This window comes from Stylophora pistillata, chromosome 5 (assembly GCF_964205215.1).
Source record: "Stylophora pistillata chromosome 5, jaStyPist1.2, whole genome shotgun sequence".
Classification (NCBI taxonomy): Eukaryota; Metazoa; Cnidaria; class Anthozoa; order Scleractinia; family Pocilloporidae; genus Stylophora; species Stylophora pistillata.
Genome location: NC_142523.1, coordinates 25,973,236 through 26,000,267, shown reverse-complemented (window position 1 = coordinate 26,000,267; position 27,032 = coordinate 25,973,236). Strand labels below are relative to the sequence as shown.

At 36.4% G+C, this 27,032-nt stretch overlaps 3 protein-coding genes and 1 long non-coding RNA gene across 12 annotated transcripts in view; 2 read left to right on the top strand and 2 right to left on the bottom strand.

The window, feature by feature from the left end:
* Window positions 1-12,402, bottom strand: part of LOC148731073 (uncharacterized) — a 20,663-nt gene extending 8,261 nt beyond the window's left edge. For 4 of the 7 annotated variants that reach the window (XR_016001186.1, XR_016001189.1, XR_016001190.1 and 1 more), the window contains exon 1: window positions 1-1,428. This exon is cut by the window's left edge. This is a non-coding gene — a long non-coding RNA (uncharacterized LOC148731073). Of the gene's footprint in view, window positions 1,429-11,745; window positions 11,792-12,163 lie in introns of those variants that run through there. The other 3 variants (XR_016001187.1, XR_016001188.1, XR_016001191.1) reach the window with 2 other exon arrangements.
* Window positions 1-27,032, bottom strand: part of LOC148731068 (methylglutaconyl-CoA hydratase, mitochondrial-like) — a 121,137-nt gene that overhangs the window by 27,157 nt on the left and 66,948 nt on the right. The window lies entirely within an intron of this gene.
* The window catches only part of LOC111347475 (hemicentin-1-like), a 165,603-nt gene that overhangs the window by 78,623 nt on the left and 59,948 nt on the right, over window positions 1-27,032 (top strand). The gene's annotated exons all lie outside the window — the stretch shown is intronic.
* On the top strand, window positions 24,366-26,509 carry LOC148731072 (uncharacterized). The gene has a single exon (XM_088762095.1). It carries the CDS (start codon window positions 25,190-25,192, stop codon window positions 25,829-25,831), a length of 642 nt encoding a protein of 213 aa, XP_088618221.1. The 5' UTR covers window positions 24,366-25,189; the 3' UTR covers window positions 25,832-26,509.

The window sequence follows — 27,032 nt, the reverse complement described above, 5'->3', positions numbered from 1 at the left end:
AATAGTTTAATCAATCACCAGATATCAACAGGAGCCTACATTTGAAGAATCTTGTTGAATTTACACAAATTCTTATGCAAAAGATGTTGGACCAACAATTCTTCATTTCCAGACACAAATATTGGTACTGTACAGAAAGACAAATTTGATTTCAAACAGGTACAACATAATTGTGAGAAATGATGCTGATGAATCATGCCTACTGTAGTAATATGTAGTATGAAATGTTATGTTCCAGCCAAATGCAGTAAACCATTATGAAGGATTTGTAAAAAGTCAAAAAATTATTCAACCATCAACAGCTGCGGCTCAAGTTAATGTAATCGGCTTTCACAGGTTTGTTTTCTTTGCATCATTTTGCGGATCAAATTTGTTCAAATGGAAAAATTAGAATCACAGCAACACTTGAATATGATGATCATGTTATTTTCAGAGCTAATGGAGTAACTGATCCAGAAAGATTAATTATTACAAGATTCATTCCAAAATGGTATTTAATTCAACTAGTGAACAAATGTTTTTGAAAAATTACCATACGCCAAATTCTTGGAATTATTTGAAAGAAAGACTTGTGAAAAGTATTCCCAGCCAAAATCCAGATGGAAGTTTTATGATAAGCACAGCAATAAGAAAACAAAGACAAGCCATATGTTCATTTGGGCTCTCAATACAACCAAAAATATTGGAAACCATAAGAATTTAATCCATTTGTTTTTGATACTTATAAAGTTGGATCAAACGTGGCTGGTGCAAAGTGGAAGGTGGTGTTTTTTATCCACAACAGAGAATGAGACAAGACAGAAAAGTAGCAGAAACATACAGTTCAACATTGATGAGATCCAGCAAACAATTTCATGATTTTCTCAGCTGTGGCCCAACAATTAATGTTAAATCATTTGAAAAGCTTTAACGCATTCTATACTTAGATCTGACCAACCAAGAAGTTGAATTGAATAGTGGAAGCACAAAACTTGAACTACATTATATGCTGACTGCTGTTGCAGCAAATAGCTACTTTTTGTATGCTCTTGTGCTTCAAAATGAACTATCTGTGGATAATGTGTCTGGAAAAGCTAGAGTATAAATGAAAGTATAAAAAATGTTCATTAATTGAGTATCATCCATGTAAACATGTCATTTATTTTTCACTAGCCGAGTACATGTATCATTTATATGATAATCAGTTTTTAAAGGTTCTTTAAATAGTCAATTAATCATAATTATATAAGATATGACTCAGTATCATCTGTATGCATTGAATTAAGCAACAATCAAATACAAAAACTTGCTTGAAATGCAATAGGAAACAAATCTGCAATAACGATCGGACTGAATGCAAGGAAACTTTCTGGTCCTGATGAACTAATGCTCCCAAAAGCACAAATAAACAAAATAAAAAAAAAAATAAAAAAAAAAGGGAAGTTGTTCAATATGGAGGTTCAATTTGGGTTTCTCTTGCTCAATTTGCCCAAACTCTGCTAAGCAAAGCCACACCTGCTGTTGTGAATAATTGTGACCGGGCACAGGATTTCGTACACTAACGCTTTTTCGTTAAACGGTTGAAAATAAACGGTTTGTAAACGGATAATAAACGGGTAGTAAGAGTGTTTAAACGGTTTGCATATCCATTTAAACGGATAGTCCAAAGCGTTAAACGGTAGAGCAAAGTCCAAAAACGGATTCTGTAAACCGTTTAAGTACCGAGGATGTCGCGCTGGAAAGGCTGATAAAGCTAGGAAACATGCTGTTCATAATATTCTTCCGATTTCTTCTTCACGCCGGGATTGTAGATCATTAAATATTCAACTTGTCACCTCTAATGGTGTCAATCCGTCCGTTTTGAAGCCTCTGAGATCATTGCTGTCATCGAGTCTTTCTTCAAATAATCTTCGCTTTGCAATCTGTAATGCTCGCTCTATCAGGAACAAAGTGGAAACAATCATTGACCATGCTGTTGGCAATGATATCGGTATCTGTATTTTTACTGAAACTTGGTTAAACGATTTAGATTCTGTCTGCATTGCTGATCTTTCTCGTCATGGCTATTTATTCAAGAGTTTTCCACGGCAATCAAATCGATCTGGCGGTGGTACAGGCATTTTATTCCGCGACTCTTTTGATGCCACACTTCTGGACGGGAAGGAACATAATTCTTTTGAATTTTCCGAATGGATTTTGAAGACAACAAATCGCTCTATCCGTATTGTTGCTGTTTACCGCCCTCCCAACTCTTCTCCGTCGGTATTTCTTGATGAGTTTTCGTCGTATCTTGAAAACATTGTCATGTGTCCTGAACCTCTTATTATCGCTGGGAATTTCAACTTTCACATGGATTTGGTGCATAGCAATTGTGCTATAAGATTTAAAGAGTTGCTGGAAACCTTCAGCCTCTCACAACACGTAACGATGTCCACGCATATTTCTGGGCATATTTTGGACCTTATCATCACTCGATCCACCAGTGACTTAATTTTGGGTCCCATTAACGTCACCTTACCCATCTCGGATCATTTTTTTGTTGAGTGTTTTATTCGCTTCCCAAGTTCATCAATCTCTACCAAGTCTGTGTCATATCGCAGGTTAAAGAACATCGACATTGATGCATTTAAATCGGACATCACCTCGTCTGTACTTTGCAGTGACACACACTGGAGCAACCTTGGCGATTTATCCAAGCAGTACTCCTCGACTTTAACAGAAATCCTGGATAAACATGCTCCCATAAAGACAAAAACTCTTGTTACTCGTGCAAAGATCCCTTGGTTTAACGCTGATGTTCTCCAGTTTAAACGTATTCGTCGCAAGGCTGGGCGGAAAGCTCTTAAAAGTGGTCTTTCTTCAGATTGGCTTGCTTATCGTAAAATCTGTAATAGATATTCTGCTCTTCTCAAGTCTACTCGAGCTTCTTATTACTCAGATTTAATTGGTCAGTGCGCTGGTGACTCCGGGAAGTTGTTCAAATTGGTTTCATTCCTTTGTAAGGGTCCTAATGTTAATGATCTACCACCTCATGATGACCCAGTTCTACTTGCGAATAAATTTGGGGAATTCTTTGTTAAAAAAATTGAACTCATCAAAGATTCCATCAGTGATATTGAAGTTAATCCTCCTTATTCTGATACTGCTGCTCCAGCTGTAGAACTTGACAGTTTTTCGCCGTTATCAGTGGAAGATGTTTGCAATATAATCAGTACATCGTCTAATGCCTCATGCTCCCTGGATCCAATCCCTACATGGCTTGTGAAGTCTTGTCTTGAGGTCCTTGCGCCCTCCATTACTCGCATGGTAAATCTGTCTATTCGCCACGCCTATGTTCCCGATGATTGGAAAACTGCAATTGTGAAACCTCTATTAAAGAAACCCGGTCTAGAGTTAACTTATAAAAACTTCCGTCCGGTAAGCAATCTAACATTCATCTCCAAGATCGTCGAAAAGGCGGTTCTTTCTCAATTGTTTAAGCACTGTGAATACAATGCTCCTCTGCCGAAGTTACAATCAGGGTTTAGAAGATTTCACTCTACCGAAACTGCCTTGCTTAAGGTTCAAAATGATATTCTTATGTCAATGGACCATCAGGAAATTACGCTTCTTGTGCTACTGGATCTAAGCGCTGCTTTTGATACAATCGATCATCAGATTCTCCTTAATGTTCTTGAAAGCGATTTTGGAATCATTGGCTCTGCCCATAAATGGTTTGCGTCTTATCTGTCTGGCCGAAAACAACGTGTTCTCATAAACGATCGAACATCAGATGATTTTCATTTGAACTGCGGTGTCCCACAAGGCAGCTGTATGGGTCCTATTTTATTCATATTATACATATCTCGACTATATCACGTGATCGCTAACCATCTCCCCTCTGCTCACGGATATGCCGATGATACACAACTTTATCTGTCGTTTAGACCCAATGACATATCTTCGCAAGACCACGCCATAGCTGCTCTTGAAGCCTGCATTTCGGATGTCCGCTCATGGTTGATTTATAATCGCCTGTTAATTAACGATTCTAAAACCGAATTCTTAGTTGTTGGTTCCCGCCATCAATTATCAAAAATCGCAATCGATTCCATCACAGTCGGTAATTCTACCATTCAGCCTCTCAACAGTGTTCGAAACCTGGGTTCCTGGTTTGACTCCAATATGTCCATGTCCATTCACATTGGTAAGATCTGCAGCAAAGCTTTTCATGGATTGTATAAAATTCGCCAAATTAGGAAATTCCTCAGTCCTGAGTCCACCAAGACTCTTGTTCACGCATTTGTGACTTCGCATTTAGACTATTGCAACTCCCTTTTATTTGGCGTACCCAAGTACCAGACAGAGCGTCTTCAGAAGGTGCTTAACGCCGCTGCTCGACTAATTTTTAGGATTCCCAAGTTTCACCACATCTCGTCCGCCTTATATAATCTTCACTGGCTTCCTGTGGCTTATCGCGTCCATTTTAAGTTGTTACTTTTAATTTATAAAGCTTTAAATAACCAAGGCCCACTATACATAAAAGAATATCTGCAGCCACACAGTGTCAAGGGTCATCAGCTACGTTCCTGCGATCAGGGTCTCCTTAACGTCCCAAGAACTAACTTTAAGACCTTTGGTGATCGTGCCTTTGCCCGTTCTGGACCTTTTTTGTGGAACGAACTGCCGCTTGAAATTCGAAACAGTCCAAGTGTAACGATTTTTAAGTCAAAGCTTAAGACACATCTATTCAAGCTGGCTTACAGTTTGTTTTGATATTTTGTCGTTTATCATTTTAATATTTGTAGTTAATAATGTTGTAAAGCGCTTTAGAATATTTTATAATTTTAGCGCTTTAGAAATGTAAATTATTATTATTATTATAAACGGCCGAGAAAAAAAATAAACGGATGGCTTAAAACGTTAAACGGTTGAACAGAATCTATTAAACGATAGCTTAAAACGTTAAACGGATGGACAAAAACCTTGAACGGATAAGGAGGGCTAAAGAACAGGGGGATAAGCCACGCACATAACAAACAGAAACCGTTGCGAACAATTATACGAATAATATTGTTCTTGCGGAACACTGACGTTTCATGCTAATATTATATTCGACTGACACCAATAGAAAACGAATTAAAATTAAATTACTAGCCTGCAATTAAGCTATCCACGGGCGAGTAAAGCGAGCCGAGAGCGAGTCTCGCTCTGGAGAGCTCGCAATGCGTTTGAAAATTTGCATAAAATATAAACAGAGGAAGCAATCTGTCAATCATACCATGCGGACTGAACATTCTCGACAGAAAGAAAAATTAGAATTGAGAAGCAAAGCCTTTTTTTTTTCATGTTCCTACATTGTTTCTTCTACGTATTGACCGAAATGAAATAGCCGCCGATTTTGTAGATTTCACCGTCGGTTAACTATCGAAACAATTTTGCATATGCAACTTTCTTTCGCTCATGTTTCATCTAGCGTTCGATTTCGTAAAGTAATTTGTAATTATAGCTTTTTATAAAGCCATTTTCGTTTCCTTTCATTCGATGGAAATAAAAGATGAGAAATCCAATGGCCACCGATTCGGTAAATAGTTTTGCCGTACACGTCTATCGAAATAAATTTGCATAAGCATGAAAACAAATCTCGCTCTTCTCGTGTTACTTAACGAATATCATTCTGTTTTCGTAAGGTAATGCGAGCTCTCCTGTCTCAATATCTGAGTGAGAATTCTTCTAATCGAAGACCTTCTCATACCAGAGATTTGCAAACAGTAAGTTGTAGCGACGACCAACATAGCCGCTCGATCGAAGCGTGATTGATTTTCAACGGATGCTTCTTGGGACTGTTTTATACCGTTGCTCTTCAAAAACGTTGAACGGATGCAAGTAACCGTTAAACGGATGGATTTTTTTTTTAAACGGATAGGTTAACCGTTTAAACGTTTTGTCGAAAACGTTAAACGGATGAGCAAAGCGTTTAAACGGATGAAGAAAGCATTTAAACGCTTTGATGATCCGTTTTAAACGGATAATAAACGGATAGTAAACGGATTACTTCGTTAAACGGTAAGCCGTTAGTGTACGAAATCCTGTGCCCGGTCACAATTATTGGAAAAGAGTGGTCATTATTTATCTCTTTCTGGCAGAACTATGAGTGGTGATATTATTTTATATGGATTCAAAAGAAGTAATAAACATGAAAGAATACACATAGGTTTAGAATCATATTCCAATGTTATTAAAAATTAAAAAACAGCATTGTCTTTGAAACCTAGCTATAATTCATTAGCAAGATTTAGTTTATATGAGATTTCACAAAAAACATTGAATGCAGATTCTCAAATAGAAATTGATGGAAAAAAGCCTTCAATAATGCTTTCAATGCAAGGCATAAAAAGATAATTAATCAACATTTCTGATCCAACAAATTCTGAAGATGCTGAAAATAAAGCTTAATATGTAGATTCACATGTTTCAACTCACACAAGCACAAATTATTTACTATTACTGGTAGGTATGTGGTGTTAAAATGAGTGGTGATATTCACTCAGATATGAAGAGAAACCAAATAATTTTGTCTGATCTAGTTACTGTAATATTTATGATGCAGTCAATTATAGTTTCATATTAAACAATTTTCCTGATAATATAAGAGCAAACAGATTTTCTTGAATATTCAAACAACAAATAATTCAGCAATCACAAAATCTTAACTTGAATCACATGACATTGTTTCTTCACATAAAATTGGCAACTATTAACCACTTTGTGGTGGAACTCTTCAAGGGAGTTGGAATTTAAACATTACAAAAGACTGTTAAATATTCCACAACCACAAAATGCATCAGATGGAATTCCAAAATCTTCTGCAGATGTCAAAAAAATAGTTTTGAAAGGAGGAGAAAATTTCACAGGTGATATCAATAATGATCGGACATACAATCAAAAATGTCAAAAATCCATTTACTGCTTCTGATGCAGCAAATAAATTGTATATTGATTCAAAAATTTCAAGCAGCAATGGTAATTTGAAAAGTGATGGAAGTGTGAGAATGACAAAATTAATAATCTTGACATGAATAATGTTCAACATGCAAACTTATATCTCTAAAATATCCTGAAAAATCATTGATCAGGATGCCGTCAATCTTAAATATTTGAGAAACAATTATACAAGACATGTAGATGAAAGCATGCAATCTTTTCAAATTTTCTTCAGTTGAAAATGGATGTATGATGCAAAAAATAGAATAATAGGCTCAGTTGCAAATCCAACTGAAAATGATCATATAGTCAACAAAGGCTTTCTGTAAAGCTACCATATGAACTTCATATATTTCATTGTATCTGATAAATATCACTTTCACAGGTTTATTATGAATCAACTCAATGGCCTGCTCCCAGTTGGCTTGTTAGCTCAATTGGTAGAGCGCTGCACTAGTATCGCAGAGGTCAGTGGTTCAAATCCCGTACAGGCCTGATTTTTTTCAGGTCTGATTTTCGCTATTGTTTAAATAGCGCTATCTACTGCGAGGATCGTATATCATGTGTATCTAACACCGCAGTTCAAAATATATGAACTTCATATATTTCACTGTATCTGAGTTTGTAAGTTTATTCAACCTGATAGGAAATTATGGAAAAGCTTTCAACTATTTGCCATTTACATTTTCTGATATCAATAAAAAGCAATTCAGTGTTAAGCAGGCTGTTGTCTGAATCTAATTCAGAGTTAGTAAGAAATAAATAATTATCTCCAAAAGTCTGAATAAAAGAAAAATCGTAACATGCACAATGTGTAATGTCCGCAACGTAATGTCCGCACCACTTCTCAACTTATAATTTCTCAGCAAAGAAAACCCAACCAGTAAATGTTTTAAGATTAAAATAGAGTATACATCAGACTAACTGAGCAGCATCAATAGCACATGAAAATACAGCACACTGTAAACAGGAACTGAAAAAAAGGTACCTTAATGTTGAGGACACTACGTAATGTCCACAAACACAAATTCAATGTCTATTTTCTAAGGAAAGTGCCAGTAGCTGGGTAATAATTTATGGCTCAATGATAGTGTAATCTGACAAAGGTTATACACACATACCATTATATTAATTGTAATATTTTTCTTAGAAGTAAAGACTTTAACATTTCCTTCCAAAAATTCAAAATATGAGGCTCGAGATTCAAATTCTTAAGATTGCATGCCTTCTCCAATTAAGCACATGGACAAGATGCACAAGATCTCAGTAATTTCAAACAGTTCACTGTCTCAGCTTTCATTTGGTATAAGTTCCATTCTGAAAAATTTTATTTTAAACAAGTGAAAATTTCAGTGTCCTCATGTGGGATTGCCCAAAAGTGAAATTTGAAAAACAAATTGAAATTCAAGAAGCAGCGAAAAATGACAATCCAATAACCTGAAACAATTTGATCAACAAAAAATCAACTCAACTATATCAAGAAAGACAAAGATAATTATGAAAACAGCTGGCAATAATGTAACAGTTGATAATTACATCCAAAAATATTTCCACAAATTCAAAAAATTAACCAAACAAAAATCATCTTTATCAAAAAAGCTGATGTCAACACATGTTCCACCAAAATTGATATCAACAGACTATCAAAAGGCGAACACATAATTGAAGCATTCAAAATGTTTTGGGAAAAATCTGATGTCAGTTCTATAAGTACCTATATTAACATAGTTGCAAGATCAATTGGGAATACCAACAATAAAATAAACACAAAGAAACTAAGTGAAGAAACAAGAACAATCATACAAATAAATAAAAGCAATGGCAACCTTCTATCAGTGGATATAGCGATAAACATTTCACAAAATACACCTGTTTACGTTGCTTTGTATGGAATCGCAGATTATCATGATGAACCAATTGATGTTCATGATGGTTTATTCAAATACAATGTCTCGTTAGATACAGCTGAATCAAGATGTCAAAGAAAATTATTGATGTTATTTAATATCAATATCAAAAAATTATTGATGTTCATGATGGTTTATTCAAATACAATGCCTTGTTAGATACAGCCGAATTCAGCAGTAACATCAAGATGGCAAAAAAAAAATTAAAGATCCAAGAAGCAACAGATGATGACAAACCAATCACTAAAAAAGCATTCGATGAAGAAATTAAAAATTATTTCTATTATTGTATGCAACATGATAACTCCAAGGAAACCAAATTTAATCCAATTAGTGACTCAAAAACAAAAACATCAAACTTAAGTCATTTCACAGTTGATAATGATGGATGGCTGCAAATAACCAAAAAAAGGATTATATTCTATTTATACATTTTAGTGACAACATTAATTTCTCATCTAAAATGTATCTACAAATTAAAAAAACAACTTTCTACAATAGATAAAAAATTCACAGTAATTTATACATCAGGATGGTGAAGATTCACAATAGAGAGCTTAAGCACCAGACATTCTTGACAACATGAACGGCAGAGAAGCCGCGTAAGACTGGATCGAGGCCTTCATTCTTGGCGTGAAATAGGAAGGTTAAGCAGTCGACGTTTTTCAGACACGGACTTCTACCCGTGTTAACGTGTCTTTGCTAAAAGATGCTAGAGATATGACCTTGATGAGCATGGGAATAAGTTTCTTTACCCCACTCTCTTAACAGAATGAATAATTCGTCTTTCATATTTATTAGGCGACTTGAAATTTACCACTTCATAGTTGTGTAAACAATGCGGACAAACAAGCGAGCATAAAGTTTTCAGTGCATGATCTGGATGCCTAGAGGACCATTTCTCTTTTTCTAAATTCGTTAACCACAGCGAGATTTGTTATCCTTATGTTTGTAGTCGGTTGCTCAAAACCTAGCAGGCATGCATACGATCTACAATGTGTAGTTACAAAATACAACCGATGCAGAAAGACAATCATCTACCTCATTTTGCACTTTGTTATTGTATCTAAATGTCCCTTAAGTGTCTTAAATCTAAATCATCGCTCAAAGTAATTTGTGATAAGCTTAAACCCGGTTTAAAAAACTTTGTTCTGCACGTGATGATTCACATGGACACGAAATCAAATGACTTAACTCACCAAGACTTGGCGAGAAGATTGTCTGCCATTGTCGAATCCCGTTTAATCTATCAATTAAGCAAAAACCACTTTACGTGCTACGAAAACGTTTTTTAATCACTTAATGAAAAGCAGAAGAGCTTTTTATGGTTTTGAGTCAATAATTCATCTCCTATAAACAAAATAACAGCATATTTTTGTGGCGTCCTATCTTCAGCCTGAAAAGTGGCGTTCTGGCGTCTGCAACGTGACCACGCGAGCGTCATGACATGCGCAGCTCCGGTTCTTTATAAATTTATAAATTTGAGCTAACAATTGGTAGAGCGCTGCACTAGTATCGGTAGAGCTGCACTAGTATCGCAGCTGCACTAGTATCGCAGCTGCACTAGTATCACTGCACTAGTATTGGTAGAGCTGCACTAGTATCGCAGAGGTCAGTAGTTCGAATCCCGTACAGGCCTGAATTTTTTTCAGGTCTGATTTTCACTATTGCTTAAATAGTGCTTTACTGCGAAGGATCGTGCACATATACATTTCATAACCGCAGTTCATATATATGTATTTCATATGTTTGTTGTTTGATTCATCATCTACGGGTTTATTTCGAATTAATTTGATGGCCTGCTCCCAGTTGGCTTGTTAGCTCAACTGGTAGAGCGCTGCACTAGTATCGCAGAGGTCAGTGGTTTGAATCCCGTACAGGCCTGAATTTTTTTCAGGTCTGATTTTCACTATTGCTTAAATAGTGCTTTACTGCGAAGGATCGTGCACATATACATTTCATAACCGCAGTTCATATATATGTATTTCATATGTTTGTTGTTTGATTCATCATCTACGGGTTTATTTCGAATTAATTTGATGGCCTGCTCCCAGTTGGCTTGTTAGCTCAACTGGTAGAGCGCTGCACTAGTATCGCAGAGGTCAGTGGTTTGAATCCCGTACAGGCCTGAATTTTTTTCAGGTCTGATTTTCACTATTGCTTAAATAGTGCTTTACTGCAAAGGATCGTGCACATGTACGTTTCATAACCGCAGTTCATATATATGTATTTCATATGTTTGTTGTTTGATTCATCAGCTACGGGTTTATTTCGAATTAATTTGATGGCCTGCTCCCAGTTGGCTTGTTAGCTCAACTGGTAGAGCGCTGCACTAGTATCGCAGAGGTCAGTGGTTCGAATCCCATACAGGCCTGAATTTTTTTCAGGTCTGATTTTCACTATTGCTTAAATAGTGCTTTACTGCGAAGGATCGTGCACATATACGTAAAAATCAATTTTTTTTCATATTGGAATCAAACCATTGAAACATTCATAAACAAATCTATAAGCAGCAGCAGCATTATTATTAGATGGATCATATTCAACAATAGAGAGTTCTTCAGGACAATCTTTTGGGTAACACCACTGACCAACGAGTATGTTTTCCTTTACCATGAATACATAATTCATGAATACAATTATTACGTTCACAAACACTTTTATCTGGACAAGCAAAAGCATTCTTTAAAATGTGGATGCTGACGATAATTTTTTCCATTCAATTTCATAGAATCCGATTCTAAATCTTCTAAAATAATTCGGTTAACGTCAACAGGTAAATTTGGATCTCATAGTTTTAGAATTGGTTTTAAACCTTTGTCAGTCACCAAAAATTTACAACCAGTAAAAATAACTTTTTTACTTTCCATATTTTATAATACAGAACGCGATTTACCCTTTAAGTCTTTCTTTCCGTATTAGCCACCAACAAGAGTAAACCACTGTATAATTCAACAGAAACAAGCATAATTATGAAATAGCCACTGTTGAGGCCAAAGAAAACAATTAAATTTTCGTGCCCGCAGCGTCGATCGTTGAGTTGGCGGTCAACGGAGGTATATTTGTTTGGTAGTTGGGAGTAAGGAGGACAAAAACATGGCAACTGTGCCAGGACACCTATTTTTCATGTACTTTTGCCGCAGCGAGATGCCATTATAACGACTGCTGTCTGTGTACTACTGTAAATAATGATATTTAAGGTAAAAAAAAAAATTAGTTTTTCCTTTGCTTTGTATCAAGGTAAGCGACCCGTCTAAGCCTTTAGAGCTGGCAAAGATACACTGAAAAGCAAAAAATTAGAAACAGATCGATACCTGTACTCCTGTGCTTGGTACTTCACTCGCCGGAGTGGAGGCCCATAGCGAATTGTTTGCTCTGTCGTTTTCCTTTGCAAACAACGCAAAACAAATCCTGAGCCTTACGAGAAAGAAAACAAAGCTTCTACCTGCAATATCAACTTTCTTCCAGAGATTCAGCACTCGTTCGAAGCACAATTTCTCCAGAGAAACTACTAGTTTCGGAGACAGAGATGAAAAGCGTTTGCGCATGCGCCTGAAACCCGCGGTAAGAAACGCGGGCTCAGAAATGTGCTTATTTAAACTCAATAAATTCTGCGTGAAATGAGCAGCCGTTACAAAAGTTTAAAAAACAAAGAAGCCGTTTAAAAGATAAGGTTTTAATTCTCATTTTTGAAAAGAAGAAAAGAATTTTAAAAAATTTAGAGGGTGTACAAATTGTACAAAAACTGTTCTCGCGCCGAAAAACGGTCTTTTGTGCAAAGTTTCAATACGGTTGCGAACTGGCTGAATTTGCGGCAACGTTTACACTGTCGTGTTGGCTTTTTCTGATCACCCTTTCGTCCGTTCATGCAAAATGTTGGTTCGTTGATAAAACAAGGAAGAGTAAAGAAGCTTTTTACGGCACTTCTGAGCCCCTGCCACTTGGTTTGGCAAGAGCCGTAAACTTTCCTGAAGAAACTCCAGTTTGTTGACCTCATCGTCGATACCCTGCTGGCAGAGGCGTTTATTTGTTAACTTCCCCTACGGTTTACGTGAACCGTAGGGGAAGTTAACAAATAAACACCTTTGCCAGCAGAGTACATCGTCGAACGATCGAAATCCGCAAGGCATGATAGTCGCTGCTCATCGTCGTTTTCCGACCGACATTCCAATTAATTAAACTTAATTCCCGTGAGCCTTTTCGACATTTTAGACAAAGAGGGAAGAAAGAAAGCGAGATATCAATCAAGGAGCACGTGGTGTGACGCCTGTGAAATAACATTTTAACAAAGTGCCGAAGGAGACTGAAGTATGGCGATAACAAATGGATTTCGTTGTGAACTATGTTGACTCATAATCATGAATTTGGTTTTGTTTTGATTTAAATCTAGGAAAGTGGCTCTTTAGGATTGGAAAAATTACGAAAAAAGAAGCCATTTATTTTTTTAACCAAAGTTAAATATCTATCATCGCAAAACGAATTACTGTTAATTTTACATAGGTAAACCTCCACTATTTTAATTAAGCTAATATTGGAGAGAGGGAAGTTTTCTCTCATCAATATCTTGCAATAGTTCCATTATCTGCTGTGTTTTCAAAATAGCTTGGTTAAGTTTTCATAACATTAAATTCTTTTGGAATTTACTTTTGTGTCTGTTATTATCACCATTCAAATTCAAGACAGATACCAGTAGACCAATTGTCAATGAAAACCAGCTCAGACCAACCCATCCTTAACTCCCACCCCCCATCATATCAATCAAAATATTCAGTTCAAACTTTTTTTTAACTCAAAAAAACTTTTTTTGGCTCTCTATACCTAACCTCTTCTATTCCTTTTACCACCTACTTTTAATACTAACCAACATGTTACTCATCTCCCTCATTCCTTTTCCTCTGATTATGACTATCTCATCTTATTTCATTCTAACCTTCCTTGTTATTATTATTATTATAAATTTTTGTACTGCCTTAAAGTGGCTGCAAATTGAATATAAAAATAATGAAAAAACAAATTTGTCAAAGAAATCTAAAAAAAAAAACCAACAAAGAAGCAAAAGGGCTCTTTCCAATATTCTAGAGAATAAAGCTTTCTTTATGGAGGCTTTTGCAATGAAAATCTTTCATTTTCCTTTTTTCCTTTTCTTGTGTATCTTTTTGTCTTTTTATGTTGTATTTCTTCAATTTCATTTCATTTCCGGTGTAATTACATTAAGTTAAGAAAAATTTGACCCACCATCTGCAGGTCAAAGGAATAACTTGTAGATATATAAGAAAATAAAATAAAAGTGTGGAAGTGTGGACCTTCAATGCTAGTACCCAATTGAACTACTGATAGTTTTTATTTTAATGCTGCCTTATGACTGACATAACTGCCTTGCAGTTTGTAGGTCCCTCAGTGCAAATTCTCTATTGAACAACTAACCTTTTATTTTCATCATTTCACACTTTCAACACTTGCCACCATCACGCTTCTTTTCCCCTTATTAACCCACTATTTTTGTGGAGATTTTGGAACCCTTTCTTTTGGGATTCCATACTTTTACATAATCAATCAATCAATCAATCAATCAATCAATAAAGTCTATTGACTATACGTGCAGCATGGTTACCCTGATTGCCCAAGCCAGAGGCTCATGTATGAAACATAAGAGAGCAACCCACCCATCCCACCCCAGGGGAGGACATCCACCACACTGTGAAAGTAATCTCGTGCATGGGAAACTCATGTCTCCTACCTCTAACCCTGCAGGAGACGGGGCCTATGGTTTATTTGTCATTATCCGAGAAGACTGGAATGTCTATCCATTTCTTGATATTATTGAAAGGTAGCAAATTCTACTCAGTTATTTTTAAGACCATGAGTATTAGTCCGGCTGGCGCTCGAACCCTCGACCTCCCGCACAACACAATCCAGCACTCTAACCATGTAATGCCACATGGGTTGCTAGAAAAATCTATTGCATTTTTTTAAAAAAAGTTTCTCTTTCTTAAAAAAGAAAAAAAGGCAGTCAATATCCAACCACATCAACATGGCAATGTCAATTCCTGGTTCTTTCTGAGCACTATTTTACAGTCAACAGTTCTTGGCAGCACAGGAAGTAACTCATGTACACTTATTGCCCTTTTGTTTAGCAAATTGTTTTATTCATCCAATTTGGATATTTCTGTAATAAGAAGTCCACTGAGTCAGGTGTGGGTGTACCAGATAATAATTGTTCGAGCAATCTTACTAGGCAGCAGGATCTATGATTCAATCACACAAAACTCCTCAAACCTTTCGTGCGCTACAACCTCTGCAAGGCCCTAGAGCACTGAACAGTATCATGGACCATATATTGGTCCTGAACTCCCTGTCAGCATTAATCCTGAAGCAATTCCGGCCTCCGTTTTCAGTTGAGTTCCAACACCATTGTACTTATTCCAACTTTCCCAGGAATTTTTCTTTTTGGTAGCACATCCACGAGAACAATGGGTTTCATGAGGCTTTTGCTGAGTGGCAGCATTCATGGGAGCTCCTTTTCATACCATATGGAAATAACTCATTTCCAGCACACTCTTAGGACTTTAACGAATGTTAAGTTCCAGTGAGAGCGATATGCATGGGGTAGCGCGATATTTTGCAGCGTTTTGTGACTTGTTCATGTAACACCGTGTAGGATGGGTTTGCTTTCGCTTCGCCTTGATAGAAATATGTCCCATTTTTTTTCGAGATTCACATTTATTACTAAAGCATGGTATTATTTACCTTCTATCAATTTGAATCTTAGCTTCTTATCTAAAATGGAGGTAAGTTACACTCAAAGAAATTAAGCTTTGAATGTGTTTCCTTACCGAGTACTGAAAGGTGGCTCTTGAGCAAGCATATAATATGGATATATCAACAAAGTTGAAATGGTAAATTGGCCACCGTAATGATTAGAAAAGCTGACGTTTCGAGCGTTAGCCCTTCGTCGGAGCGAATAGAGGAATTGTGACGAATAGAGGAATTCCTGACTTGAAGGTCAAGTACGTCTTAAACCGGCAAACAAAAAAATAAGTAAATAAATAAACAAAACACCGGCACTTTTTTTTGAAACTTCGCATGTATTTTGCATGTATTTCCACATTGGACTTCAAACAATCCATAAGGTTATTAATGGTTGTAGGTAGCCTCTTAAGTGAAAATTTCAAAATATATACGGAAAACACGTATTCAGTTATTTCTTTCTTCGAAGGTCTGTTAATACTCACATTGCGAACCTTTCACCGGTATATTATTCTTTTAACGTTGTGCGTTGAAGGGTACGTTTTCGGCCCCCTCCGAGGTGTGGAGATGTGCGCAATCGATTTTATCGACTTTCCGGCTTCTTACGCACAGCCACCATGTTAGATTCACAGGAAGCATAGCTGACGCCGCGCGGATTCGTCGTGACCGGAATTGTTAGTAATGGTGGGAGAATAAATTCGAAAGTCTTCCAGTTGCCATTAGCACGACTATTGTTGCAATGACATTGAAATTTTTGCAATGTCAGGTCAAGGGAAAGAAGCGTAGATTAATCAAGTAGAATGCAATTGGAAAAAATAGAGCGAAGTGAAGAAAAAATAAAAAGAAGAATAACAGATCTCTTGCATCGTTTATAATGGATTGAGATGAAATAAACCAAACCATATTTAGTTTAAATGTTAACTTCAGATGTCCTTATTGGCAAACTTTACCAATCTTTGAAACGGGTAAACTTTCTGTGAAGCTTCTTATCACGACAATTACTAGTTCGTAGAATGATGGGGGGGGGGGGGGGGAAGGGGGGAGGAGGGTTCAAGCTGAAAGTTGCATTATGATCCACCAAGTTTTGACTTGACAACTAAGGAACATGTCTAATCAGGAGCCATTTCTTCGAGCGTTCAACTGACCTTTGTTTTGTCACGATGTTTTCAACAGAAAAATCTATTTTTTAGTTTGAATTACCGCGGTATGGGATTCCCCGACCGGCCACGTGAGCTCTTCGACCAATCACGATTAGCTAGTAGTTAAATTCTAGTTATTTCCCTGGAAAAGATAGTCTGAAATAAACCGTTCCGTGAAAATGCCTTGACATAGGCTCAGTGTGGGAGTTGAATGCTCCAAGTAATGGGTCTCTGGTTTAATTCATTTGGATTGTTTCCGGTTATGTGAGTGCTCTCCATTTTCTTCGATGCACAGGCTCAATATTCTTGTCTTTGAATCGATGTTATTTTCATTATTGTACAGGAAAGTGTGAGAACTATGAGTTCACCTGTGCAAATGGAAAGTGTCTTAGTAAATACAGGCGTTGTAGGTTCGGAGACGACTGTGGTGATGACTCAGATGAACAGCAGTGCCGTAAGTTTGTTTTATTACTATGATCACTGTTGTCTTATATTACAGTCTTCCTTTCCCTGGATCGATGGCTCACTGTCATTCAATTCGGGCTGTGATAACCATGTCGGGATGCAAACAAATACTGGGAGCCGTCTCTTCGTCTTTTTCTCTCCTTCTTTCTTTCTCTACTCTCTCTCTCTCTCTCTCTCTCTCTCTCTCTCTCTCTCTCTCTCTCTCTCTCTCTCTCCCTTTCTTTTTTTTCTCTTCTTTCCTCCTTTCTTTCTCTCCTTCTTTCTTTCTTCGTTTCTTTCTTTCTTTCTTTTTTTCCTCCTTTCTTTCTTTAGTTGTTAAATAATAATAATTATGTACTGAGTATGGACCAAATAGAGAAAATGAAGGCTGTTCCTGTAGTTATATCAACTGACTACATAGGATGATTTTCTCAGTTCAGCTGCCATTTGAGTCGATGTTGTTGTATTTTTTTGTTTTAATTTGCAAAAGCCAGGAGTAGAGCAAATCTTAGCTACTAAATACATATATTGAATTTGAGATTATTTTCTTTCTTTTTATCATTTTCAAATCATTCACGTGGAAATGATAGCTCAGCGTAAGTGTTCTTTTTTTTATCTTTATCCATTTATCTGCTTTATGCGTTCGCTTATTTAATCATTTCCTTATATTCTATTTCATTTATACTTTTCTTTAACTGTTTCAGTACAATGTTAATCACACTTTGTCAAAGAAAAGCCTTACAGCTAGTTACTTGGGGCATTTACGTGTATGGGCGTGGAATCTGTTTCAAACCTTTTTTTCTTTCAAAACAAATTTCGGACCGTCCCAAGTATACCAAACATTCACCTGAATTAATTCGAAATGTTTTCCTCATGTCATTTAGCGTTGAAATCAAGTATTGAAAATGAGTGAAATTTGACGTCTTTCACACTGCTTGGGATTTATTTCTAAACTCAGGGGAGTATAAAAAGCGCATGTACCACGTCAAGAGAATATAAACTCTTTTGACAACGTTGAATGAATGTAGGGGAAAAAAAAGAAAAAAACCGAGTGTGTTTCCTCCTCTAAAAATGAAAAGCATTCAAATACATTTGATTCATTTTCTGACATTGCATAGGAAATAACTTTATACTTTCCCAAGTTTTCTATGCGCTTTTCTTTTTAACATGTAGGTCCGTGTAATCACCGGTGAATGCCATTTAATTAATTATCTTATATTGTATAGGAAATAACTCAATAATTTCCCTTCTGTTCTATGCCTTTTTTTTTTTTGGTTTCTTTCTTTTTTTTAGTAACATGATGATGCACGATCGTGTAATTAACGGTGAATCTCACTTTTCTTTCGTTCTTTCCTATGTCTTTTTTTATGTAATGCGCCTTGGAAATATCAGAAAGTAAGTGCTACTTATTTTTCTTAATGAAAATGTTACTACACATATGAAATGACCAAAAAGCTGCTGACCACCCCTAGTCTGTACCCTTTCTACCAGCTGAATGCCGATAGGGACAAAAGAAAAGATTAAGAGATGCTGCACTTCATTAAGAAATCAAGATCTATGTATCGGCTCGGAAAACAAGTCATGTTTCAAGATTGTACAATGAATCCAATACTTTGTTGAATAATTTTGCTTTACCCTCCCTTCAGGACTCCTTTAATTTCGCTTTTGCTTTGTTTTGAATAGCGAGTTATAGTTTGAATTAGGTAAAGAGACTAGGATTGGCTCTGTGTTGTGGCATCTACTGTGTGTTGTGGCATCATACGAAATTTAGCGTGTAGTTTTTCCTCTTTATTCTCTATAAAAGAGATGTCAAAACGGTGCCACGTTAGGAATGTGGGAATAAACAGTAATATATATTTAGATATAACTATAATAATCAGTGTTTCATGTTCGTATGTCGATGAGCTCTATCTAGATAATCATCTAGTAATTAACGTGACGAAGCTTGTTTTCGGGGAAAGTCTTGGATACTTGGTGCTCTTCTGCTAAGAAAATTTGGTATTCAATAGATGCTTTAAAATATTTCCGGTCTAAATGGCGTGCTATTTTAGTTATCTAGTTATTTGTTTTTATTCATTTATTGATTAATGCGTTGATTAATTCGAAGCTTCAACATCCCTCCGTGCGACCCATGAGCATTTGACTGCCGTCCGTGCCCTTATGTAGGGAAATTTGAGCCTTGCCTGGTTTGGGTGGGGAGTTTAAACCGGAAGTTTCAAGTCTTTCCAGCAGAATACAAGTGTTTTACCTTTTAATATGGAGTTGAGTAAAGGTGAAAAATTTAAATCTAGGCTCTAACGCTTGGTAGGCATGTAGGAATAATATTGACAGTCAAATCCAGCACTTGGATGGGGAATTTCAACACAATTTTGGTCCTGGGGCCGGAAATTTAAACAAAGCAATCTTCAAAAGTTCAAATGCCCGGAGAGATTTTGAAGTTTCAAATTGATCGCCACATATTCATTTATTGCTTCAGTAATTTTTTTTATCCAGTCTCCCTAACTTTATTGTTGTGCTGTATTTCTCTACTCATGTGCCGCACTGGTGAAATAAACTAGCCTGTGAGTGACTTTTGATTAGACCACTAAAGTTAATAATTTACCTGTTTATGTTTGTTTCTGCTCCACTTTCCATAATCATCCCTAAATACCGCAAACGTGCAGGAGAAGATGAGGGTGAGAGTCTGACTTTTTAATACCATTCGTTGTAAGAGAAAAATAAAAGACTTATCTCCAAAACAGTTTGTGAAAAAAAAAAACTAAGTTAACATGCCATAATTATAGATTATAGTTGAACTGAACATTGTGTTATAATGCTTGATTTTCTATCGTTTTCTCTGCTCTCCATATCGCCCACAATGGATCAAATACATGTAATTGCATCAGGCGGTAAGTGAAAGCTTAAAACTAAATATTGTAACGAAGATAATACGTATCTTTATGTATCTTTCAGTTACCGTATCGAAAACAAAGTAAACAGGGTCATCACATTTTCTTAAATAGAGGTCAAGTGATGGAAGATCTTATGCTCAATACAAAGATTAAAAAAAAAAAAAAATAGGGGAATAATTTTCATGAGTGACACACGTACTGTACACTTATTGAATAAGCAATGTCTTAGGGTCCACTGGCTAGTCCGGCAGTTAAACAAAGTTTTGCCTTTGTTTAACAAAACTCGTTCTAAGCCATCTTCAGTTTATCTGAATCAGTTTATATGAATATCTACTTTTTTAAACAGTGTCAAGGGGGCCAAAAGCTAATGGTGGAAGGACATTTCTTTTAGTAATAAAATTAACCCTCTAACAGAGAATCTTCGAGGCCCACTCCTTGCGTAAAACCGTGGTTTGGGTTAAACCTGTTGTACATAGCCGACCCTATGCATGTGGCTAAATCCCAATGGGAACTTAAAACTATTTCTTTGACTATCAGTCATGACAAGACAAAACAGGTCTTCCTACATTGGTGTTGACTTGTTTTTTTATGAATGCGTCATGTTCGTGAGGTTTTTGTTTGTTCTTGATGGTTAGGAATATGACAAGGAAATTGTCATGTGTGTTCTCAATGTTTTCATCATTTTCTTCTGACTCGCAGTACTTATTTTTCTGCTGTTTGCAAAGTTTCGAAGAAATTCCCCCAAAATTTACTACGGCAGTAATTTCCACGTGGAAGGACTAGTATTCCTATCCTCCTCAACACGATATAGCCATTGGAGAGAGACTGGGGCTAAGTTATCTAAGCTAGTTCGCCAATCCAAACTGAATTGGATGCTTCTTACAATTCAGTTCTTGAGCAACGAGGACGATAAAATGTAACCCATGCATAAGATACAGTAGATTGTCTCGAAATTACTTTAGCGAGGTTAATGTCTGCTCTGTTTCATACGAAATTCATATATCTTATGAGACGTTTTACTGTGTAGTATCGCTGAGTATTAAGAGTTGTGCCGTATCTTGACGAGCCCGTTGGGCGAGTCAAAATACAAATAACGAGTAAGAAATCCTCAGCGATACTACACAACAAAACGTTTAATAAGTTACTTGTTATCCCAAACGCCAAATTGCAATTTGAGTGCGGGCGAATTTTGCGGACATTTCTTTACGGGAATGCGTGACAGAAGTAGTACGAAATTCGTACTTTGTCGTGTTACTGTTTCTGTTTTGTTCTCCAAAATGATAAATTTTCATCGTCGTCTAACTGCTTTTCTTCGTTCGATATATCCGATAAACTTGGATCAATATTCGCCAGTCATTCCGACTCTTCCTCGTCAGAAAAATGACATCAATTCTCCGCCAGCTTTTGTAACTCCAATTTATCGCCTTTGCGATGCGAGAAAACCTGTGTAACCGGTTCTCTGGAGTACAAAAACCGCGTGATATTTGTACCCGTCGTAGGCGTTATTTGTACTCTACGGAGTGTAGTTGGATAATAAAATAGGGTAAACATTGACAAACCTGATAGAAGAAAAATATCTCCCTGATTTAAAAAAGTTCGAACCATGAAGGATATTTATGACAATGAAATGAACTGCAAAAGATTATGGCATGTTAACTTAGAGGAGTCTCTGTAAAGAAGTAGCATTTATCTCATTTTATCTATTTGCGTCATAATGATACAGTAATCAGCGGGCGCTGTCGACCTTGATACACTTATTGCATTAGCTCACTTTAGCAATGATTTCATCAATAATTGGAAACAAGAGATTCTTACTATTTTCCCTCAGTTCAGTTCTGATAATTTTGGAATTAAAAGTAGAAAATAAGAGTTATCTTGCCACGATTTCCATTGCTAAATACCCCGGAAAAAAAAAAACACTATTGAGCGACAGACATTCAAAAGATAAAGTACAAACAAAAGCTTTCCATTCCGGTCAGATGTGCAACTAATTCCGAAATAATTTACAAAGCCAAAACTGCAAAGTAAATTTTTTCCAATTTGTTTCTTCCTCCGCTCATATATTTAGCAAACTTATCATCATTCAGCATAATTAATCGAACAAGAACAAACGAGGTGAAAATCTGGCAATTTCTGCAAGCGTCCTATACACAGTCAAACCTCTGCCAAAACAGCAGAGTATTGTTTTTTCTAACTTGTTTCTTCCTCCGCTCATATATTTAGCAAACTTATCATCATTTAATAAAGGCTGATAGTTTCGAAAGAAACTGTTTGGGGCTGCGTCGGTGGGAGTAACGAAATAATTTGGATATATCAACAAAGTTGAAATGGTAAATTGGCCACCGTAATGATTACAAAAGCTGACGTTTCGAGCGTTAGCCCTTCGTACGCTCGAAACGTCAGCTTTTGTAATCATTACGGTGGCCAATTTACCATTTCAACTTTGTTGATATATCCAAATTATTATCATCATTTAGCATAATTAATCGAACAAGAACAAATGAAGTGAAAATCTGGCAATTTCTGCAAGAATCCTAGATACAGTCAAACCTCTGCCAAAACAGCAGAGTATTGTTTTTTCTAATTTGTTTCTTCCTCCGCTCATATATTTAGCAAACTTATTATCAATTAGCATAATTAATCGAACAAGAACAAATGAAGTGAAAGTCTGGCAATTTCTGCAAGCGTCCTATACACAGTCAAACCTCTGCCAAAACAGCAGAGTATTGTTTTTTCTAATTTGTTTCTTCCTCCGCTCATATATTTAGCAAACTTATTATCATTTAGCATAATTAATCGAACAAGAACAAATGAAGTGAAAATCTGGCAATTTCTGCAAGCGTCCTATATACACAGTCAAACTTGTCTTAAACGTTAACCTGCGGGAAATGGCTTTGTAACCGCTCCATGCAGGTTCCACAGAATAGGTTACTATAAAGAAACGATAAAAAAGTCATTTGTACCATAATTGACCACTCCATGTAAAATAATTCGCCCAGTAATAACATGTACATTGATTTCGGGAATTAAATATGTATTCAATGCTACAGAGAGATCATTCTTAGTTTTATGTGAGTGGTCCGCTTTAAGTGGCTGTTCGATACGGGTGAAAGACAAAGCAAATGGGCCGTTGGGACTCAGTAAAGGCTGATCACAACCGCTAATGGAAGTGATAATTTTACATTGATTAAGGGGTAAAAGTTTCGGGACTTTGATAATTGATCAACTAATACAGGGTGACCTCTACTATACTGCCTCTTAAGACAGGGTTCGACTGTATTCAGCAAAAATGCTTCTGTTAAAAAGTTCGCTTTACAAGGTCGAAATATTTTCGAATTTCTGACAAACAACTTTGTCACGCAAGAAACAAGTGAAAAGACATGTATCAATGTGTTGCCTACAAATATCGTATGTTACCTTGGATTGTTGTTCATTTATTAATCTTCAAGGCATCTAGTCCATTAATCCGACAATAAGAGGAATTTTTCAAATCCTTAGCCCTTATGATAAATCCAGGTTCATTAAATAAGATTTATCATTAGTGCAATATTCTTCCTTTAATTGAACTAACTCTTTTCTTTTTATTACTTTCTTCTCCTGGTAACTGCTTATTACAGCATGTAAGTATTAGTTTAACGGGTTAACCCACTCGATGATGAAATGTTGAATGATAACAACTTTGACAAGTTTTAAGTCAATTAAAACCTATTGATTCATGTTTTTACTGTTTCCTTTTTTTTTTCTCTTTTTTCTGTTATCAACTTAACTGACCTTGTGACAATAAGGCGGTAAGTAGCCATTATTTTTCCTTTAACCCTCTAATGCATTATCGGTTTCATCATTTACATATTAAGTTAATGAAGACAATGTTATTAATCATTTTATTTTTATTCATTTGTTTTTATTTAATCCAAAGTTTATAACTTATTTCATTATTTCGTGAAGGCCAAATCGATTCTGGAGTGACAGAAGGTGTCTAGCATTCTGTTTTCTTTGAGGGTGATACGCAGTATACTTATACCCAATCAAAACGTCGACGGGTCCCGCTGGTCGAGCGATATCGTCCTTTGACACGCCTTTGAACAACTTTGCCAGATTCTCGGTGCTCATGCTTTCGATGTCTGAAGTAATCTGATCAATACCATAGGCTTCAATGTGCAATGTTTGACCTTGTGTATCAACTAAGGGTAGTATATATTTCATCGTATTCATCTTCGCATCCTGGACTCCAATCTTTATGTTCGATAAATATCCTTTCTTTCCTTTACGATTTTTTCTCTAGCGGATAAGCACAACCATAAGCACAAGCAGTCGCATAAGCAAGTGAAAACACCCACGACCTAAAGCATAAGCATAAGCACATGTTATGCTTATGTCGTGCTTATGTCGTAGTGCGAACGCGAGTGAAATAAGCAAATATAAGCATAAGCGTAAGGTGGTCAACGAATCATCGCTCACTTTGACCCATACTTCCTCGAGAAACTATCCACAAACAAAATGGCGGACTCCAATCGATTTGACACTTCGGAAAATGCAGAGCTGTCAGTAGATGAACTTCCCTCCGAGGCGGTGAGACAATACCCGGTTTTGTATGATAAAGCAAGTAAAGATTTTAAACACCGCAACAAAAAGGAGCTTGCATGGCAAGACGTCGCACGGAAGACTGGTTTCCCTCAGGTAATTACTGCTTTCTGTCATCATTTCTAGGCTAAGTTTAAGATTATCAAGGTTTACCTCATGAAGCTTTTCCCTGGTATTGATAGTATTTGCGTCCACTTTATTTTGATTTTAACGTAACACAAACCAGTTCGTACAATTGAAGAATTCGCCCGAAATGGCAAGCTGTTTCTCTTGTGACTGGATATTATTTGATAAAATGAAGCACATGGTTGATCTCTATCAAGTATCGTTGTGTGCAAAGTAGGTGATAGGTTTTTCAAACTGAAACAGGCCAATATAGACTTAGAATCGATGCTTATAATTTTTAGGTAAAGATGCAGACTCTGCTTTCAAAAACCTGAGGAACAGATATTCAAGAAACAAGAAGAAAGTACAGAGTGTTAACGTCAGTGGAGCGGATACACAATCTGTCATAGATGCCAAAAGTGAAACAAGCGACATGTGCATGTTTTTGGCCTGGCTGGATCCATATGTTCGACCCCGTCGATCTTCCAGTAATCTTATAGTGATAGATAAAACCTCAGAACTAGATGATGCTGATATTGAAGATGAAGGTATATGCACTCCAGTAGACAGCAGCTCTGGTAGTGCATATACCTTACTTCATTACTTAGACGTTAATGATTTTGGCTTTGAGCCAAAGTCATTAAAGTCTCAGTCATTAAAGTCTAAAGTAACTGGTCGGCCAAAATACCTGCATGCCAAACGCCCTAGAGTAATAAATGAAGTTATCGAAGGAGCTCAAATGGATTTTCTCAAATCTATTGGAAATCACCTTGTAAGTAAAGACAGTCAGAGAGAACAAAAAGATGAAGAACACCTTTTTGGAGAACTGGTTGCTACCCAACTGAGAAAGATGCCAACACAAGAAAGACTGACGACTAAGATGGAAATAAACAATTTGATTTTCTCACGCTTATTAAAGATTAATTCTCAAGATGTTAATACTGTTAGCTATGTAGCTTCTAGGTACCCTGAAACTGCTAGCAGTAGTTTCATGTCTGAGCTGGGTAATGTAGAGGCTGATTCAACATATTCCCCAGGTTACTTCCTCCAGCAACGTGGACACGAGGGGTTATAAATGCCAAGAGTATCCACCCTACTTAGTTATGTATTAGTATTTGAAACAAGGCATAATTGTCTGAGTCTGCTGTGATGTAATGTCAACATTATTTTATTATTACAACCAGTTTGGTAAAAGTATTGAAATAATTATTGTACAAGTTTTAGTTATAGATTATAAAATAATTATAAATTGAGAGTTATGTTCTTTTCAAACAAACAGTTTTGAAACTATTCCCTTTTCACATGGGTGTTGTAATAAACAAAAGGGTTGTGTTGTTGAATGTTGAAAGAATCTAACCGGTTCTTGACCATGTCAATCAGGCAATCCCTCCTTTCTCAAACTCAAGACACATCATTGATCTCTTGTTTCCTTAGTGACAGCCTTGCTCATAATTTGTGTATTATGTACAAAAACATCAACAGGACAATTCGTATGTAAAGTATTGTGTTATCATATTTATGATAAGACAGCAATTTATACAAGTGTTATAAAGACAAATTGCATTCACCTCTCTCAGAGATATCACTCTAGAATCTAGAAGGGGTTGAAATTGCTGGTTATGGATATCCGATATTCAGTAAGAAAAGGACATGGATTGTTGACTGTCACCAGAGGCCAAATAACGTATGGTGAGTGCAAGACGTTCTGATGGTGAGATAGGCTGTCTGAATTTTATAACTTGCTTCTTATAAGTGGGCCAACCTTGGAAAGGAGGCAATCAAAACACTCGTGACATTCTCATGTAACTAAAATGAGACCAATAATCATTCAATGAACCAATGACTGAACTTTATATTTGAACAATATTTCGAGCGAGCCCTTGTAACATCATGTTGAACTAAAGTTGGAATTAAAAGTTTACTGTAGCATATACAAAGTAACACAGTACTGAGGCAAAAAATATATTTATCAAGTTTATATTTTCATCAATTTTCAGGGCTTTTTTTTAAATAAAGTAATATACAAAAACTTGCCTGCAAAATAACAAAACGCTAGCGGCAATAATGTTCGGAGTGTAAGCCTTTTACACTAGTTTTTCAGCAGACTTTTAAAATTCGCTTACTGAAAGCATAGTTAACTATGCTGAAAGTATAGCTCTCTGTCACTACCACGAAGTTCCAAAACAAGATAATTGAACTCCCCTTAAGCTTTCTTCCGACGATAGATCTCCCCTACCCAAAATCTGAAGGTCTGATGGATCTTCTGGCATTATGTC

Coding starts and splice junctions, on each gene's coding strand:
- LOC148731072 (XM_088762095.1), top strand. CDS start 25,190: ATGTGCATGTTTTTGGCCTGGCTGGATCCATATGTTCGACCCCGTCGA.